The sequence below is a fragment of the Theropithecus gelada genome, chromosome 7a (assembly GCF_003255815.1).
Source record: "Theropithecus gelada isolate Dixy chromosome 7a, Tgel_1.0, whole genome shotgun sequence".
NCBI lineage: Eukaryota > Metazoa > Chordata > Mammalia > Primates > Cercopithecidae > Theropithecus > Theropithecus gelada.
Genome location: NC_037674.1, coordinates 25,355,544 through 25,375,994, shown reverse-complemented (window position 1 = coordinate 25,375,994; position 20,451 = coordinate 25,355,544). Strand labels below are relative to the sequence as shown.

Here is a 20,451-nt window from a genome sequence, read left to right as displayed (position 1 = left end):
ATTCTTTCAAGCTATGTAAGATACTTACATTACTGGAGTATACAATAAGAAAGACAATCATTTGGACATAAATCACAAATCTGCACCAAATGTGTTTCAGTATTGGATTCTAATTTTTGTTTTAAATGCTCAGTATTTCATAAGATCACTGTTAACAATTAGAATTTCTGGAGAATAAAAATTCATGTTGTTACAAATAACTTCTTGACTTCAAAGAAATCCATAAAACAGAAAGAATGATGTTCTAATAAAGCATTGAGTACACATGGGAGAGAAATGGAAGTCCTATTCCTTGTTAAAGACATCAAAATTAATACATGGTTTTCTCTGAGACTATAAGGTACAGTAGAGAGCATATTGTCTTCTTAGAAGCAGCTAAACGTGTGCGGAGATTGGAAGAGTACGTGGCTAGCCCTGTTGTTTCATTGGTGACATCCAGAGTGTAATGTAGTGAGAAGGGTTTTGATTTAGATTTAGAACATGTAGAGCTGGGTTCACAGTAAGCCCAAACAGTGTCATCTTAGACCAATGACAGCACTGTTTAAGTGGATGAACTCAAAGTATTGCCAGTGTGCTTATTTGGGCTGACAAAGTACCTTGTAATGTATTTTCTCACAAACACTTTGATTTTTCAGTTTCGCCACAAGAGTGATAATCAAGTGAATAATCGGCAGTCTGAAGTGCTCATCGACAGCAAGTAAGACATACGTTCTTTGGGTTATTCTGAAAACTTCTAGGACCCTGAAACAGCTCTTGACAATTGGTGACATTCTCTTTTAATTAGATATATGATTCTTTTTGCCCTTTATTAAAAATTGAACTTTAATTCCATTTTATCTTCATGGCTTTCTTTTATGTTTAGCAAATGCTTCTGCTACCCACTCAACTTTGACTTCAGATTCCTTTGGAGTACCTTTTGTGGAACACAGACACCTCTTTGTCACTTTCCATTTCTAGATCCAATACTATTTAGAATTGGTGCATGTGGGGTTTTGTATGTGGCAGATGTTTCATGAGTGTGTGAATTATTTAATTTGGTAATTTCTGGGGAATATTGTAGAGAGACTTCTGACACGTTACTGTATCAAGTGATAGTGATAAGAATTTTGTATTCACTTGATAGTGGAATTTAGATGAGCCACCTACCATAGTACAAATTTTTCATTGCTTTCATATTCATCCATCGATGAAGAAAAAGTATTTTTGGGAACAGTACTAGAATCAGAAATGCTTTAAAAACACATGTGTTTATACACAAATGACAGCAAAAACACCTCCAGAAAACTTAGCAGAGGTAATTTTAAAACTTCTTTCCATAATTTCTTACTCTCTTTTTCACTGTCCACCTCCTTATTTTTTTGCTAATGATAACATGTGGCAAAGAAAATTTTAATGATGTACTTAAATCTGGCAATCAATCACATCAGGCAATGATTTTGAATCATTTGTGTACTGTGAAGAATGTAATTTTTAAAGAGAAAATCATAAAATGAATTAACCATATGTGAGGGAAAATGCTAAAGATATCAAGAGGGGCTAGGTAGCCTAGGAAATCCATGGTGATATTGAAGTAATCTCTATAACTAAAATATTGACTGATTACTAATTACATAATGAATACCTACAGTTTTTCTTTTGACTTGTTTTAGAAAATGATATAAAAAGGACAGTGAAGAAAAATGATCTCAATCTAAAACCATAGTTTTAGAGACAGAGCCTTGGAAAGTGTGATCCTGGTGTGACATGGATAAGCCATAAAGCTGCCTGGACCCCCATGGTTCAATTCCAGGTTAACGGGTTTTGAATCGTTGCCACCACAGTGTGGTGTTAAAAGTATGCATTTTGCACTGAGAGACTTAAATATGAGTTTTGTCCTTCTCTGAATAATTCTGTGGTCTTGGGAAAGTTTTTAATCTCTGTAAGCATTGGATTTCTCCTCTGTAAGGTGGGGTTATAATGGGTTCTCTCCCATGGATGGAGTTGCTGTGAAGGTTAAAGGAGTTCTGTAAAACGCTTGGCCCAGTGTCTTGTGTGTTGTTAGCATTCTCCATGTAGTCTTGTTACTTCTTTAAAAGGCTCTTTAGAAGACAGAGTGTGTGTGGTTTTGGGTAGTACTGCTGCATATCTTGACTTTCTCAAGTCTGAAAGTTCTGACTAGGTATTAGATCTGATGTTAATATGTTCCTTTCCCAAGGAACATCTAATCATCAGTCTCATTACTTTGAAGTCTCATCTCATATAAAGTGTGTTAAAAGTAAATACACTTACATAGTGAATTTGAACTAATAACTCTAGCATATCTTTTATTGTCTCTCAAATTACCGGTCAAAATACCTGGATTGTGATAGATGTTGGGGCCTCTATTTGGAGGCCATGAGATTAATCCAGTAACTTAGATATTCGGAAATTTGATGACTATATGTCTCCCACACATGGTGGCTATCATTATCATTATCATTTGAAATAGTGTTAGTGTACTTTCTTGTGGTTTTATTTAGCTTTTTGTTAATTCCTTGTGAGATAGTATGTCTTTATAACTCAATATGGTGTGATGTTTTGAAAAGCATTGTCGCTGATCCTGTAAAGTTGAATTGAGAATGGAACGGAGTATTTTTTAGGATTCAGTGAAAAATCAGGCAAAAATGTCCATTTGAGAGATTACCCACAACCTTGAGCTCCCCTAGGGTAGGGGTCCTCTCTCTTGATGGTGTTTGTGTCCCTTGAGCCTACCACAGTATCTGCTGAATTTTCAAACTAAGCTGTAACAAGTGTCCTTGCAGAGAGGGCAACCTATAAGACGGGCTTGTTCTGTTAAATTTTGCTAAATCCCATCATTAGCCAATTCCAGTGCATAGGATGGTGGTTTCTGTAGAATGTGCTCAGGCTATGGAGACTGGCTTTTCACTTTTTGGATTTTGAGACACTGGGGAAATCAAATGGGCTTAGATCTGAACTAGTACAAGGAGTGTTGAGTCCTGTGGAGTTGGTGGTTATGGAGGATAATGTTGGGGTTCTGTCCAGATCTCCCTGTCTTCCTGTACTCATCCCCAAGCACCCATGTATATTACTTCTAAGAGCTTGCACCTGCCACTTTCTTCATGGCATGGCCCTTGGGATGTTGGACCCGGTGACCAATTGGGGCAGGCGCGTGAAACAGCAGCTCCCCTGCCTCAGGTTGGACCAACTCTGAGGTGTAATTTGCACTCCTGAGTGCCCCTCGAGCTTGGGCTGAGGACAGGACTTGCCTGCAATCATGTTCTTGCTTGGTTTCTTTCCCTTTCCTGTGTTGCTTCTCATCTCCCTTCCCAGTTTCTCCTAGAAATACTTTCTTAACAAACCACTTGCTTGTGGATACTCATCTCAGGATCTGCTTCCAGGGAAGCAGGTATAAGATAGTAAATGCATAATTAAGCCCATGGCAATATTAAGAGAAAATATTTTAAAAGTGTTTTGGCCCTATCCTTGGCATCTGTGGGCCACAATTCAGGAATAAAGTAAAATGGCTGGAGGGGATCAGGGCCCTGGGAGTCCAGGTGTTACTGGGGTGGGTGTCACATTGGGTTGGGCACTGCCAGGTGCTCGTGGCTTCGCTTGTGTATTCCTGGCAGAAGGTCCTGGACTTAAGGTCTTCAAACTAGGGCAGGAGCCATTGGCATGTCCTGGAAGGAGGCAGGGCATAGTCGGCTTTGGAGAGGAGGACCCTAAAGGGAAGAAAGTGGGATGAAAGTAGCAGTCAGGAAATCTGGGTCTTTGTAAGTGATTACTGTGTGACTTTGGGCAGTTGATTTTCCTTCTGGGCTTCAGGTACCCCTTCTCCTGTGATCAGGAGCCAGGAAGGTGGGTGGCTACATTCAGATTCAACACGTTTATTGAGCAACTACTATGTGTTCGCCCCAGTGCTCCTACACTTAAGTCTCATAAAACCCTAAGGTGTGGGTAACAGTGCCCCAATTTTAAAGATGAGGAGATTAAGGCCCCGAAGGGATGACCATCCCAGGGTTTCATGGCAGGTAAGAATCTACATTAGAGTTCTATCCATTCATGATGCAATGTGTCAAGTGTGGACTTTGTGGTCTGATCAAGTCTTCTCTATTTATTTTATGTTTGAAGGGCTTTGTATATAATCATAGAAATATAAACATCATTAGGTAATATATATGTAGTTTACCTATATGTTAATATACATATGCAAATACACACATACATCCACACTTTCAGTGCCTGGAGCATTACTCATTAACATTCTTAGCACCAAGTGAATTATAATGTAAACTTCCACCACGATATAATTATGGAAGTCAAACCCTTCCCTTTTAACCTTCCTTTACAGTTTCACTTTTTTTGTTTTCTTACTCCATTCCTTTCCAATCAGGACAAATCTTCTGCCTTTGCAAACTGTTGTAATATGTGAAAGTGCTTAAGAAATGGGTGTTCTTTTAGCTTTCGGTAAAATCTTTTGGTGACTTTTGTTTTAAAAGTAAGTAGCGGTGGCATGATTCCTTATTGTAGACGTTAACGTGACTGCTGCACGAGAAGTGCACATTCTCAGCCCTAGGCTACAAGATACTGTTGGCGAGTCTGCGAGTACCAATGCATACTTAAATGTTTTGTAAGAGGATGTTTCCTCAAGTCATACTAACTATTCCTGGCTACCATGGGAGCAACTGTGCAGATGAGGGGCAAGTGAGAGGGATCCTGAAAGTTCCTGCAGAGGTCACCTAATCCCATGCTCCTCAAACTGGACGTCATATTAGAATCACTTGGGGGAGTTAAAAAATACCCACATCCCATTTACAGCCCAGAGCAATTAAACGAGGGTCTTGGAGATGAGGCCTTGGTGTTTCTTAAAGTTTCCAAGATGAGTCTAATGTACAGACAGGTTTGTGAGCCTCTAATTGAAGCCATGTCTCTACCCATATCTGTCTGTTTATACTTATATTTTATGTCTGATTTTAAAAGACACTCAATGGCCAGGTGTGGTGGCTCATGCCTGTAATCCCAGAACTTTGGGAGGCTGAGAAGGTGGATAACCTGAGGTCAGGAGTTCGAGACCAGCCTGACCAACATGGTGAAACCCCATCTCTACCAAAAATACAAAAATTAGCTGGGCATGGTGTCAGGCACTGGTAATCTCAGCTACCCAGGAGGATGAGGCAGGAGAATCATTTGAACCCGGAGGGGGAGGTTGCAGTGGGCCAAGATCATGCCATTTGCACTCCAGCCTGGGCGTTTTTTTTTTTTTTTAGATTAAAAAAAAAAAAAAAGACACTCGAGGAAAGGAATTCCGTTTAATCCAAAATGGTAAGCATCTATACACCATTGGTGGGAATGTAAATTACTCAGCCACTGTGGAAAGCAGTGTGGATATTTCTCAAAGAACCTAGAACAGGACTACTATTTGACCCAGCAACTTCATTACTGGGTATACACCCAATGGAAAATAAATCATTCTACCATAAAGACACATGCACACATATGCTCATTGCAGTGCTGTTCACAATAGCAAAGACATGGAATCTTCCTAAATGCCCATCAATAATGGACTGGATGAAGAAAATGTGGTGTATATACACCAAGGAGTACCACATAGCCATAAAGAAGAACAAAATCATGTTCTCTGCAGCAACATGGTTGCTGCTGTAGGGTATTATCCTAAGTAAATTAACACAGGAACAGAAAACCAAATACCACATGTTCTCACTTATAACTGGGGGCTAGTTATTGAGTACACATGAATATAAAGATGGGAACACTAAACATTGTGAACTACTAGAGAAAGGAGAAGGGGAGCAGGACAGGGATTGGAAAACTACCTATCGAGTACTATGCTCACTACCTGAGTGGTAGGATCATCTGTATCCTAAACCTCAGCATCACACAATTTTCCCATGTAACAATCCTGCACATGTATCCCCTGAATCTAAAACAAAAGTTAAAATTATTAAAAAATAAAATAAAATGATAAGCATAGTTTTTCACATAATAAATATTTTAAAAAGCCGAGGATTCTCTGTTCGTTCTTCCGGGGTGCTACCACCCCTTCTTTGTGTCATTATTAACAAATAGAGTCTGTATCACTTCTTAACATTTTTACTTCTCCAACGTCTTCTAAACTTAACATTTTGCATTAGAACAGTCTGAGATCAGATGCTTCAGTGCAATTACCCTTCATTTAGTCGGGATATTTCCCTGACACTTTTAGATTTTAAATTGTACTTGACTATAAGCTTTTTGTGCAGCGTTCTACCTTATACTTTCCTGCACATTGATAAACTTTGCTTAAATCTCTGAAGCTCTCGTAGGCCTGTTTCCATCAATCTTATTCATTTTTGGAAACTGTGTATATTATGGGGAAAGGAAGGAGCTTTCTTTTACTACTGCGGAGTATTGTCTCTGCACTTTCCAAGTCTGGTATTTCCAGAAGCTGCATAATTACATGAACAAACATACTCTTTCAGTAGGAACAACTTGTTTAATCAACTTTTCTAGTTTAATTGAGTGATGACTCCCATTGGATATTAGGATTTAAAATTCTGTTTCATTTTTTCTTTGGTGTATACTTTTTTCCTTTATAAAAGCAGCATATATTCATTAAGAGAAATTTAGAAAACAAGAAAAAGTGGAAGGAAGAAAATAACTTTCATTCTTCCACTATCCAAAGTAATTATGGTTACTATTTTCTTATATTTCCTCTCTGTCTTTTTTTCTATGCCAAGATTTCTTATAATTATGTATTTACATTTTTATCTTTCTGCTTTTACTTTACATCATATCATTATGATTTCTTATTTCTTTATACATATGATTTTTAGGGGCTATATAACATTCTATCCAGTGCATATCTCACAATTCACATACCATTTCTCTGTTTGGCGTTTAGTTTGTTTTCAATTTTAAAATATAATTTATGTATCTTTCTTGATCTAGAACCAGAAATACCATTTGACCCAGCAATTCCATTACTGGATATTTACCCAAAGTATTATAAGTCATTCTACCCTAAAGACACATGCACACATGTTTATTGCAGCACTATTTACAGTAGCAAAAACTTGGAACCAACCCAAATGCCCATCAATGATAGATTGGATAAAGAAAATATGGCACATATATGCCATGGAATACTATGCAGCCATAAAAAAGAATGAGTTCATGTCCTTTGAGGGACATGGATGAAGCTGGAAGCCATCATTCTCAGCAAACTAACACAGGAACAGAAAACCAAACACCACATATTCTCACTCATAAGTGGGAGTTGAACAATGAGAACACAAGGACATAGGGAGGGGAATATCACATACCAGGGCCTGTCAATGGGGGGCGGTGGGTAAGGGGCAAGGTGCGGGAGAGCATTAGAACAAATACCTAATGCATGCGGGCTTAAAAACTAGATAACGAGTTTATAGGTGCAGCAAACCACCATGGCACATGTATACCTATGTAAAAAACCTGCACACGTATCCCAGAACTTAAAGTAAAATTTAAAAAAATAAACATTTGTTGACTTAAAAAAGTATAATACATGTAAATCCCCAAACAGTAACAATTGAAAACAATTTGAATATATTTTATATTACAATAATTAACTATATAGCATTTAAAAGTAAAGTATATAAAGTAGTAGTTCTGGTCTGTAGCATCTTGATAGCAAATTTGGGTATTGATTCAGAGGGGTGGCTAGCAGATCCTTCAGGCAGCTAGGAAGGACCTATTCCCACTTTCCTTGTACTTCCAGGTTAGAGGCATGTAGACCTATGGTCAAGAGATTTATAATTTGTTACTGTATTCTTGGAAACAACGTACCCAGGAAGGTGGTGGTAGGGGGGTGGATATATATGATATTGCCTTCTGGTGGATTTTATCCAGTGTGTCAGTCTTGGGTAAGAGTGAATTATTACTCTTATTAAATATTCTCTTACTTTTTCTATTTGAGCACTTGTAACAAAAAAACCCAAAGATCATTGAACTCAGTGTATTTGCAGCTGACACACATTTTGTGTGTGTGTGTGTGCATCTTGTAAGGGGGAGAGTGAGATCTTGTTGATCACATGGGATAATTAATGTACCCTCAATTGAGTTATTCCATTTCAATTATGGGCTTAAAATTAGAGTGGTTAAACACAAGGCACAGGACCAACTGCCTGAGTCTTTTATCTCTAGCCCACCCAGATTATGTATACATTATGAGGGTACCATTGGGGCTAGGGGAAAGGTATTTTGGGTCTATAGGAACAGACTTGCAGATTTGAAAGGAGATTTTGAGCAGAAAAACTTGATTCTTTTTTTAAAAACAATATTAATAAAACACACTTTTATGGGTGTAACAGTGACACCCATAACAGTGAGTTCAGAAGCCAGCTAACAAGAGTGGTCTCAGTGCTTTTTGAACTCAGTGAAGTGGTTTAAAAATTAATATTCAACTCACAGTAATACTGCTTCAAAAACAATTTTGCCTTCAATAAGTTAATTTCAGTTTCTTAAGTCTTGGACTGATCATTTCTTGGGCAGTTTCTGGTTCTCAGCTTTGCAGATGGAAGGGTTCCTTTGCCAATGGGCTGGTTTCTGTATGTGAGCTGTGACATTATTGTAGTTCTTTTAAATGATTTTCCACTGTAATCAGTTATTATATTGCATGAATACAATTTTTAAGGATTGAATTTCTAAATGGTGACTATTTTCCCAAATGAGGTGCATCTTGACATAACAGGAAATTATAACACTTTCAAAACTCTGCACATGGGTTTTCAGTGGCATCTCTTAATTTCTTTTTAAAGTTTATGTGACCCAGATGTTAGCTGTTCTCTTTTTCTCTTCTTAAAGCTCCTTCAAAGAGCCCTCTCCCATAAAAGGCTTAGAGGGCAAGGTAGAGTTGACTGAAGAATCTGTGGGGGAGAAACTTGAGGAGCTTTATTTCTTATACTCCTCAGTATGAAATCCTGTTTCAACATTTTTCTTCACCAAAGTTCTCCTCCTCAGTTTTTGACCTTTTTAATGTCTCCTTCCCCCATTCTGTGCTCAGGGTAGCTGGCTCTATTCTCCCCTCTCTCGGTGTCTGGGGCACCGATCAATTAGCTCTTCAATGACTGACCTTTGCTGGGGGGCCAATTCTATCAAAGGTTATTCTGAGACAATGACATCCCTGCCACCAGCCTCCCAAAACTGGTATTAGCCATCCCCACCTCATATGTGTGCACCCAGAGCACCCAGTGCACCTGGAGTACCTCATGCTTCCTTGCACCTATTGCTGTCAAATAAGATTCTGTTTATTTGTTCATCTCTTCCCCTAGACCCCAGACTCCTTGAGGGCAGTGACATGGGTCCTAATAGTCCATGTGTCCATAGCACCTAGCACAGTGGCTGGGTACTCAGAAGTGTTTCTTAAATATGGGATGGATGGGTAGGTGGATGGATGGATGGATGAAAACCATGAATCCCTGCTGCTACTCTCAATGCTCCTATAAAACCTCTATCATATCCCTGAGGAAGCCCTAGCACATGCTGATTGACACTGAGCCAACTGGATTATCGGAATGAAATTCGTCCTGTTACCAATAGAGCCTCTTAAATCTCCACTGCTGTTTGTGTGCTTTCCTCCATGAAGCCCTCTCCAAACTCAATTCCACTTCTCAATACTTAACTTTTCTTCTTTCCCCCTGCAACTCCATCATACTGGACTGAACACTGGACATTAAGCAAATTTAAAATCCAGTTAGTGTTTATTGTGAAGGAATGCCAAGATTATGGAAAATATACTTTACTGCACCATAGACAGTAAGCTCTCACTTAACATCGTGGATAGGTTCTTGAATACTATGACTTTACGTGTAACGAAACGTAACAAAATCAAGTTTTTTCTCACCTATACTATAATAAAAGACTTTGAATTCAACAACGTTATTTGAGGACCTGCTGTATGTTGTTTCACTTAAAGTCACAGTTTCCAAGAACCTATCAGCAATGTTAAGTGAGGACTTACCATATTCTCCATTAGAAAATACCATCAACTTTCTTCACATCTTGAAAATCTATTCTTTCTCCATCATTAGAATCCATTACCTTCCTTCTTCAATATTCAGTATCACTCTCAATGATATTTCCCAGTCTTCCTCATCTCACAGCTCTTCCACAATACCACTGCCAGAGTCTTCTTTCCATATGTTGCTGATGATGTTACTTTTTACAGTAACCCAAATTTCCCAGGTCCGTTTGAGTCCTTAGATCTAATTTAGACATCATTACTCTTACTTTCTGTGCTGTCTACTTCTATCTTTTCCTTTTCCTTCCAGTATTGCACATCTAATTCTTATCAAAGATCAGTAAGTAGAGAGAATTAGAAAGTGCCTAACATGGAATAAGGAAATAGATCTCAGTTTTTTAGAAAACTGGTCAAGTTTAAAAACGTTCCAGTGCTCCTGAGTTATAGCTTCAAAGCACCATTCCCAACCAGGTTCCCAAAACCTACCAAGGTTTTTTACCACCCAGCATTGTTTCATCTACAGAGCCTGTATACTGACAAGAACTTTTGAGAGCTGTACGTTCCTAATGAGATGAGTCATTTTGCTCCGCACCTTACCCAGAAGTAAAAACAACAAAATGTGAGAGTATCCTGGCAATTCTACAGATAAACCTATCCTGTACCATATACATATGATTGCATTATATTATATACATATGAAAACATTATATCTTATTAAACTCTGTATCCTCAGCATATTGTAGGTTGGTGCAAAAGTAATTGTGGAATTACTTTTACTTTTGCACCAACCTAATAGCATTCTGCCTGACACAGAGTAGGCAGAGAATAAGTGTCTACTGAGTGAAAGAATGAACAAATGAACAAACATAGACCCTCTCAAGTAAAAACTAAAAACAAGTGAATATTAGTCTTCTAGGGCTGCTATAACATGTCACCACAAACCATGTGGCTTAAAAACAAACCATCACGAACCAACTGCTTTAAAACAACTTTGACTGGGCGCGGTGGCTCACGCCTGTAATCCCAGCACTTTGGGAGGCTGAGGCAGGTGGATCATGAGGTCAGGAGATCGAGACCATCCTGGCCAACACGGTGAAACCCCGTCTCTACTAAAATACAAAGAATTAGCCATGCTTGGTGGCGCGCACCTGTAGTCCCAGCTACTTGGGAGGCTGAGGCAAGAGAATCGCTTGAACCCAGGAGGTGGAGGTTGCAGTGAGCCAAGATCACACCACTGCACTCCAGCCTGGCAACACAGCAAGACTGCATGTAAAACAAAAAAACAAAAAAAACCCCAAAAACAAACAAAGAAAAAACTAACAAAAAAGCCCGGCAGAACTTTATTCTCTTGCAGTTCTTTAGGCAAGAAGTCCAAAATCAAAGTGTTAGCAAGGCTGTAAACCCTCTGGAGACTCTAAGGGAGAATCTGTTCCAGGCCTCTCTGCTAGCTTCTGATAGCTTTAAGCATTCCTTGGCTTGTGGCTATGTAATTCCAATCTCTGCCTCCACCTGCACATAAGCTTCTTTTCTGTGTCTTTTCTTTCCTTCTCTTCTCTCGTAAAGACACTTGTGGTTGGGTTTAGAGTCCACCCTAATCCAAGATGATCTTACCTCAAGATCTTTAATTTAATTATGTCTGCTAAGAGCCTTTTTCCAACTAAGATCATATTCACAGATTCTGTTGCAAATACCTTTGTACTATTCAACCATAACAGTAGGATGTAGTATAAAATAATCTCAATTATTTTTAAAAAGGAATATTGTGTAGAGAAGCAGAGAGGAAAAAGAAGAGGAGGAAGCAAAGATGGAGGAGAGGGAATCATAAAATGCACCCACAAATTAATTGTAGTTAACTCTGATCTCGGTAGCAAGATCAAGGGCGATTTCTATGTTTTGTTTGTACTCTTCCAAGTTTTCTTAATTTACTACCGACACCAATTAAAAATGCATGGAAGAAATTAACCCATTGAAATCATGTCAGGAAGTGGAAAGCAAAATGCCCCTGTAGTAAAAATTTGCTGGGAGGAAAAATTGATGAGAAATAGCCAACAAATGCTGTTAAAACATTTGTTTGGTTTGGTAGAGACAACCTTTGAGCTCTGAATGAAACCAAATTTCTTCACTATAATATTTTGATCTCTTTTAGCTTTCAGATTTTAAGATCCTAAGAAAACTTTAGATTTTTAAAATCAATGTTCTAACATCTCCGAGGCCTTTGTGGTTGAGGTTTGAGTTTGTTTGTTTGTTTGTTTTTTCAAAAGAAATTCTGGATCTCCTCCCGATAACAACTGAGAAAAGATGCATAAACCTATTTTTTTTTTGAAAAGAGAAAGAAAAGAGTTTTAAATGGCACATAGAACTTGGTGTATCTTTAACTTCCATTATCATCTAAGATAAATGCATCCTGGTTACAAAAGACCCTGCTGTTTTGGTGATTCGCTGCAATAGATTTGAGTTCAGAGCTGAGAGAGAATCAAACTACTTTATGTAATAAGGGGGAGGTGAGAGGGTGGGGAGAGCATTGGAGAACCCAGGAAGAGGTCAGGCCATAGAGGATGACTAGGTCTTTACAGCCTTGTTGAAGAGGGAGGCTAAGAATATGCTGGATGAAAAACGAGCCCAAATCCACCATCTCCTGTCCCTCTAGCTCACAAGTACCATCTTCATATGCAGGCTGCTCATTGTAAGACTCTTGGGCAACACGGCAGTGAGAACCTCTGTTGTCTTTCTACCCCATAAGGCAGGAAGGTGTTGGGAAAAGTCTACTAGCCTGGTGTCAGGAGGCTGCGGTTCAGTCCTGCTCTGCCATGAACTGGCTACATGACTGAGGACCAAGGACTTGAGTTTTCTCATCTATGAAACAAAGATATTGGATACCAGTCATTTTCAAACATTTCTTTTTCCAATAAGCAGAACCCTTTTCAAATGAAATCTTATGTACAGTGCAGTTGCTCAGAGCGGGTGCCCTCGGCTGCCCTCTCACCCTTTGTGGTAGATCTTGAGGATCCCCCACAAGCATCACAGCACTGGATGGCACCTCTGCACATGAGGTCTGAGGACCGCCTGCATCTGAATCACCCAGGTGCAGATTCCTGGGCTCTTTCCCAGACCTCTTGAATTAAACTTTTTGGTCTGGGGCTGAGGACTGTATTTTTTAATGAGCACTTCATGGAATTCTCATGTACATTGAAGTTTGAGTACCATTGGGCCAGATATTTCAAGGTCCCTCTTAAGGTTTAAGTACTGTGACTCTGTGATCCTCTTCAACTTTGGTGTAATGGTGAGGAGCCAAAGAATGGAAGTCAGTGACTCCACCTGGTAAAAAGATTTAACAGAAAATGGGAGATTGGAAGTATGAGGATGGATTTGATGGTAATAGTAATAGAGATGACAGTGGAACAGGAGGGTAGGATATAAAAGTTACAAAATGGATTGGGTAAGAAAGAAGAACTTTAATCATAGAGTCTTCCAACAATGAAGATAAATCATATTCCAGATGGAAGAAATTGTAGCAGAAGGTGTCAGGAGACAATTCAAAGCATGAGGCTACTAGGGTAATGTCCTGACCATATTCCCACCATCTTTGTTTGTCTTAATAATAGCACTCTATTATATCACGGCACATAGTGTCATAATGGTGTCCTTAGCTTTTGTTTACTTGCCAATCTTTATGGAGTGCATCCTGTGTGCCAGGCATTGAGCTAGATTCTGCAAATACAGGTCAACCCAAACAGATACGTTCTGTGCAATCACAGAGCTTAGTATCTGGTCAGGGAAGTAGGCAATAAAATAGCCATGCTAAGTAGTGTATAATTACAAACCAAGGCAAGTGCTGCTAAGGAAAAGAGTGTGGTTCTAAAGAAAGGTATTTTTTGTGGGGGTTGGTAGAGGTGAGGTGAAGCAGTTTAGGAATGGGTTCTTTAAGGGAGTAGTACATTTGAGCTGAAAACATAATGATGACTAGGAGTTAACTAGGCAAAGGTGGTGATAGGAGTGGGAGCAATGGGATGAGAAGAATTCCAGACAGAGGGAAATCATGTGCAAAGGTCCTGTGGAGGGGAAGGAGGATGGTGATTATGAGGGACTGATTGACAGAAGTCCAGAGAATAAGGTGGAGAGAACAGCAGCAGCAGACAGGGCTGGAGAAGCCATCAGAGGCCAGACCCTTCAGGGTCTTCAAGCCTACATTAAGAGTTTGGGTCTTTATTCTCGTAACAGAGGGATAGTGTGGAAGGATTTGTCTTTGGAAAATCTCATACTTGCTGCATGGGAAGAAGCTAATGCAGAGGGGTCAAGATAGATATGGAGAGAGGTTAATTGCCTATTGCTATACTTGTCTGTCTGTCTGTATTACTGCTGTGACTTACTTGAGGCTGAAGCAATCTCCATATTCCCATGTAGGTAATATGCAATAATTACATGATAGTGGGCAAAATGCACTAAAGTGAATTAAATAAAGCCTGTTGGAGCAAAAGCAGAATATAGTTTAGACTCCTCTTTTCTTCCCTGCAACTAATATGGGGCAAGGAGAAGTATTCATATATTATGTGTTTGTGCACATTGCTGCACGTGAGAGTGTGAGGTCCTTGGATACCAAGCCCATCTTTACCCTAGTGTTCTGTGTTACTGGGAGTCTCTTGGGCACTGCTGGAAATTAACATGTATGGGACAGTGTCTGACACTTAAGGAAAGGGGAGGGTTTAGGTCTGCCTGGACTTCATTTCTTAATTAGCAGAGCTCAAGATACGATTTGAAGCAATACTTACTATTTCATTCGCAGCTGCCCCCAGGTTGCAGCACGTTGGGCAAGCCAAAATGTGACAGGCAGCCCTAGACACCCGGTGGAGAAGTAGGAATAGACTTGCTGGGGTTTGCGGTGGACATTTCCCTCACAGAGGCACTTTTTGAATTGCCTGGATGACGAAGAGTGTTCACCCAGCTGGCCTCAGCTGGTTACCTTGCCCCTTTCCAGGCATTTGTGTACTTACATGCTTTCCCCTTTCACACTGATAAATTTAAGGCTTCATTTTCAAATCAAATGCTCGTCTGGCTGGCTGCCTCAGAAATCACATGTGGAGTGCTGAGAGACCCAGGCAGGGGATGGTACCCTTGGTTTTGGAGAGTAGGTCTGGAAACCATATGAACTGTAAATAGTTTCAAAATGTGAAAAAAATTTAAAGCTCTGCCAAAAGGGAAGAGCTGAGGTTTTTTTCTTTCTAGGCTCAGTTATTAAGTATCTGTTGGAAATTACCTACCTCTATCATACAATCTGTTTACTCTCTCTGTCCGTCCAGGGTGGACAAATCCAGACTTAACCCCCATGAGAACTCAGCTCTGCAAACGCTTGCTTTATTAGAAATAAGTTTTGGGGTCACAGAACCATAGTTAAACTGCTAGATACATAATTTTTATGGGAATTTACTTTTTTTCATTTAATCCTTCCTTTGAAACTTGAGTAATACAAACATCTTAATATTTTTAAAAATAATAGAACTTAATTTTCCAGTAAGAACAAGACAAATAAAACATGAGAAAAGGTACATGGCTTCCTTAATTTGCACCCCATCAGATAACTAACGTGCTAGAGTATCACTTCTCATTTTGAGAAATACTTTTCAGCGTATGTCCTATTTTCTTTATTGGACTTTCTCATTTTCACCTGATCCTTCGTTATAGTTTTAAAAGACTTTTTTTTTCTGCCTTTGGTCTCAATTTTTGTGGGTGCAGAGGCAAAGAGATGCTGTCATGCTTTTCACACTAGGATAGCAGGGGCACTTTTCATTCTGTTTTGATGGATATCTTTAGATTCTTTTTTCTTGCTTTCTCTGTATCTCATTTCTTACTCTCCTTCTAAGGATGCTGAAGGAAGAACATTGGAATTGAGATCTAAAGAATGATAGGAAAACAATAAGCAACGGAGGCCCTATTAAATAGGGAACATTTTAGAGTATTAGATGCCTAAAAATGTAGGCATTAGAGTTTATGCAGACAAATATGCAAAGGACTGTGGTATAAATGCTTGTAATTGGCCTGCAGATTTTTTGGTGTTAAATTTCAAATCTGGTACTGATAATATCAAACTAATAAAAGTTTTACCCAAATGTACCTAATTATGGCCACAATCACTGGCACGAAATCTCCTGATTAACCAAATTGAAAATATCGTTCCCAGTAGTGGCTCTTGCGATTAAGAAAGGAATTCAGAAGAGAGAAGATTGGTTATACATATATTTAGACATATTTTTACAGACTATAAATAAGACCATAAGGTCTTGAAACCCCTTGATAGCTAGAAAGCAGAGAGGGCTTGGAGGACTATGAGGCCAGCCTGTCATTGCTATTAAGCAGAAAAACTTCATCCTGGAGCTGGGTGGAGCATATAACTTAGAGTGTTTTCCAGAAAGTAATTAAAAGGACAACTTTCTGGCAGAAAGTTTTCATCTTCCTAATAGAGAAAAATGGAGTCTACTCCAGGCAAAAAATCATCATATAGATATATCCAGGGAGTAGAAAAACAACCTAGAGACTTTGGGGTTTGAGTAGTGCCAATGAATAATGAAGGCATTGCATTAGAAGGTCTTTATTATTTATCTTATTACTAAAATATGAGAAATGGAACTGCCATTTGATATACCATCCCTGAACCCAAGGCTTTCCCCCGTTCCAGGGACTTACTGTGGTCAACGGGGCACGGAGAAACAGATTTAGGACCTTTACCAGAGGCCAGGTTTACCCAGACCTGATGGGTTTGGAAATAGAGGATTTTTGGGGGCACTCTAGTTCATGTCATAGGTTGGGCAAAGGGAGGGTATCGCAGTTCCTGCTTACACTCTAATCCTATTGGCTCGAACTGGAGAAAGTGATAGGGCTCAATAATAGAGCCATTTTTCTTGGAGTCATTTGAATTATTGTCCCAGCATTAGGAACAGACATAGCATGGATGCTCTGAACCAGAGGAATCTTCAGGTCTATCTTATTTCTGCAAATACTAAGTATCTCCCATGTACCAAAGATGATTAACATAGCATTTCTGTTTTCACAACTCACGGTTTGTGGGGGAGGGAGACAACCAAGTTTTTAGTTTCAATATAATGTATAAGAGGATGGATGTGTTGATGGACCGCAATGGAAGCACTAAAGAAGGGGTACTTAGGCCTGTCTGGGGAACAAAGGAGGCTTCTGAGAAGTGAGTTTTTATCTAAAATTCATCAACTAAAAATGTGAAAAAGTCAGAAAAGTAAAAAGGTCTACTTTTTAGGGAAACGTATTATCCCTTATTGTTGCATTTTTTTTTTTTGCAAATATACATATATGCAAAAGAGCCCATGCAATATATGCAATCTTGTTTTCCACTTTTTTCTTTTGGAAAAAAGTTTTTCTTTGTTTCTTTTATTGTCTAAACCATTATCCTTTGCCTTGCAATGATTCATCCTGTCCTTACCCTCTTCCCATACTTTGTCGTTAGCTTTGTTCCACTTTCTCAGGGTCTTCTCAGGAGACATAGCCATGTGAAACTATTACTCATGTCAGCTCTAGAACTAAATATGCTATGCACACATTATGAGTGACCACATAAATAGCTAATCTGTTCAAATATTCATTCACCAACATGTGTTGAGCCCCTACTATGTGCCAGGCACTCTCCTATGTACTAAAGATACAGAAATGAGGAAGCTAGATAAATCCCTGCCCTAGTGAACAACATTCTAGTGTGGAAGACACATAATAAACAAAATGTAAATAAATAATAAGATTTCAAGTAGTTGTAAGTACAACAAAGAAAATAAAATAGGGGGATAGGATAGAGAGTGATAGGGTAGGAGATGAGGAGATGATTTTAAAGAGGGTGGCCAGAGAAGGCCCCTTGAAGAGATGATATTTGAGCTGAGAGGCAGCTAGCCATGCCAAGATCTTGGGTAGAAGAAACAACAAGTATAAAAACTCCAAGGTAGAAATGAACCTGACAGTAAGATGTCTACTGTGGCTAGAGTATTGTGATAAAGGGGAGTGCTGAAGGGCTGGCAAGAGCCAATTCCTAGAGGTAGTGATAGAGAATTCCAATTTTATATTAAATGTGATGAGAAGCCAATTGGAGGGTTTTCAGCAGGAAAATTATATGAACAATAAAAAGATTTCTCTGGCTTCTATGTAGACAGTAGACAGCAAAGGGAGACAGGAGCAGAATGACAGTGACAAATTTTGTTTTCTACTCTTGTCCAGGTATGATGGTGATGCCATGGACTTGAATGTTAGCAGTGAAGGACATAAACACGAGTAGAATCAATCTTTCTTTCTTTTCTTTCTTTCTTTCTTTCTTTCTTTCTTTCTTTCTTTCTTTCTTTCTTTCTTTCTTTCTTTCTTTTTCTTTCTTTCTTTCTTTCATCATAATCACCATCACTCATGGATTTTCAGACACACATGCACACACAAATAGAACAGTACAATGAATCCTTTTCTATGTATTACCTAGCTGCAGCAACTTGCTATTCTTGTATACTTGTATACTTCTTGCTATTTTGTATCCATTTTTATTTTTTTTTCTGGGGTATTTTAAAAGCAAATCCTATATGTCATATTCTGTTATCCATCAATACTTTAGTATTTATCTTGAACATATAAGGACTTAAATATATTTAGCCATACTACCATTACTCATTTGACAAAATAGCAGTAGTTCCTTAGTAAATATCTCCTAGTACCCACAGACTGAGATGTATTTTGAGGGTAGAGGCAATAGGAATGTTGCTGTACTGGGTGGGTATGAAGAGAGGCATCAGGAAACCTAGTTGTTGGCTGAGGTTCCAAGATGGAGAAAACTGGGGAAGAAGCATGTGGTGGTGGTGATGGTTGTTTACTGCCTGGTCTAGGAAACCAGAATTCTATCAAGATATTAGTCATTCTGTAGTTGCATTATTGAAGCTTAGGGGAGAGATGTGGGCTGAAGATATAATTTAAAAGTCATCACACTTTGGGAACCTGAGGTGGGTGGATCACCTGAGGTCAGGAGTTTGAGACCAGCCTGGCCAACATGGTGAAACCCCATCTCTACTAAAAATACAAAAAAATTAGCCAGGCATGGTGATGGGTGCCTGTAATCCCAGCTACTTGGGAGGCTGAGGCAGGACAATCGCTTGAACCTGGGAGGTGGAGGTTGCAGTGAGCCGAGACTGTGCCATTGCACTCCAGCCTGCCTGGGAAACAAGAAGGAAACTCCGTCTGAAAAAAAAAAAAAAAAAAAAAAAAACAACTCATCCGAGGCTGATTACAGTGGCCTATGCCTGTAATCTCAGTACTTTGGGAGGCCAAGGCAAGCAGATCACTTGAGAGCAGAAGTTTGAGACCAGCCTGGGCAACTGGGCAAAACCCCATTTCTACTAAAAATATAAAAATTAGCCAGGCATGGTGGTATGCACCTGCAGTCTCAGCTACTCAGGGGGCTGAGGTAGGAGGATTGATGCCTGGAAAGTCGGGGCTGCAGCAAGCAGAGATCATGCCACTGCACTCCAGCCTGGGCAACAGAGACCCTGTTTCAAAAAAAAAAAAAAAAAAGGTCATTTGGCCACCTAGGATGAAGATTCTGGGCCCTACATCATGGGGAGAGGAGCTCTAACTCTCAGGCACTCTAAAGCTTGAAGATGGGCAAAAAAGAAAGGGCTGGCTAAGGGTATGAGAAGCAATGACTAATGAAATAAGAGGAAAACTAGTTGTATGTTCTGGAGTTAAAACAAAGAAAGGGTTTGAAGAAAGAGGGGGTGGCCAACTGTGATAAATAAAGTGAAGACTGAGAACTGATCATTGGATTTAGTAACATACAGGGTGACCAGAGAGGTTGTAGTTGGAAGGATGGAGACAAAATCCTGATTGGAGAAAGCATGGACAGTGAAGAAGTAGAGAAAGTGAGTGCAGATAGCTCCTTTGAAGACTTGAAATCAAAATCAGAATGTACAATCCTTATAATGAGGTGCTTCATAATAATAAAAAATAGCCACAATATTTTAAATGTATATATTTTACAGTTTACAAAATGCTTTAATGAATTTATTTCATCTGAAAGTGTTTAAATGTTAGGTGGGTTATGGTATTTTAAAGACCTCAGTTTTCTGAATAAAGACATTCTGAGGGGTTGATAAGAGCCAGTTTTGGTAGGTCATGGCAGGGAATTCCAGTCTCAATCAATATCTTGCCTGAAGGCTGGTTGGTGCTGAAGCTTGGACTCCAGTGCATGTTTTCCAGTTCTACAACACATACTCTTCTACTATGCTGCATCATTTCCTTCATAAACAAGGGGGCCAATGTTCTCTTCTTTAAAGGTATAAAAGTTAAATTCCAATTTCTGGTCCATTCTGAATAGAATTTGGTTTCTGCAAGTGTCAAGATTGTTCCTAAAAAGTCATCCTCAAAGAACAGAGTCTTACTATAAAATTTCTGGGTTTTTGTTGAAATGACCCATCAAGATTTGTCATTCATGGATTTAC

At 39.2% G+C, this 20,451-nt stretch overlaps 1 protein-coding gene across 1 annotated transcript in view; it reads left to right on the top strand.

Annotated features, from left to right (window-relative positions):
• The window catches only part of ATP8B4 (ATPase phospholipid transporting 8B4 (putative)), a 264,877-nt gene that overhangs the window by 73,539 nt on the left and 170,887 nt on the right, over nt 1–20,451 (top strand). The window contains exon 6 of the mRNA XM_025390477.1: nt 636–697. Within this exon, the coding sequence (XP_025246262.1) occupies nt 636–697 (62 nt within the window). The remainder of the gene's footprint in view (nt 1–635; nt 698–20,451) is intronic.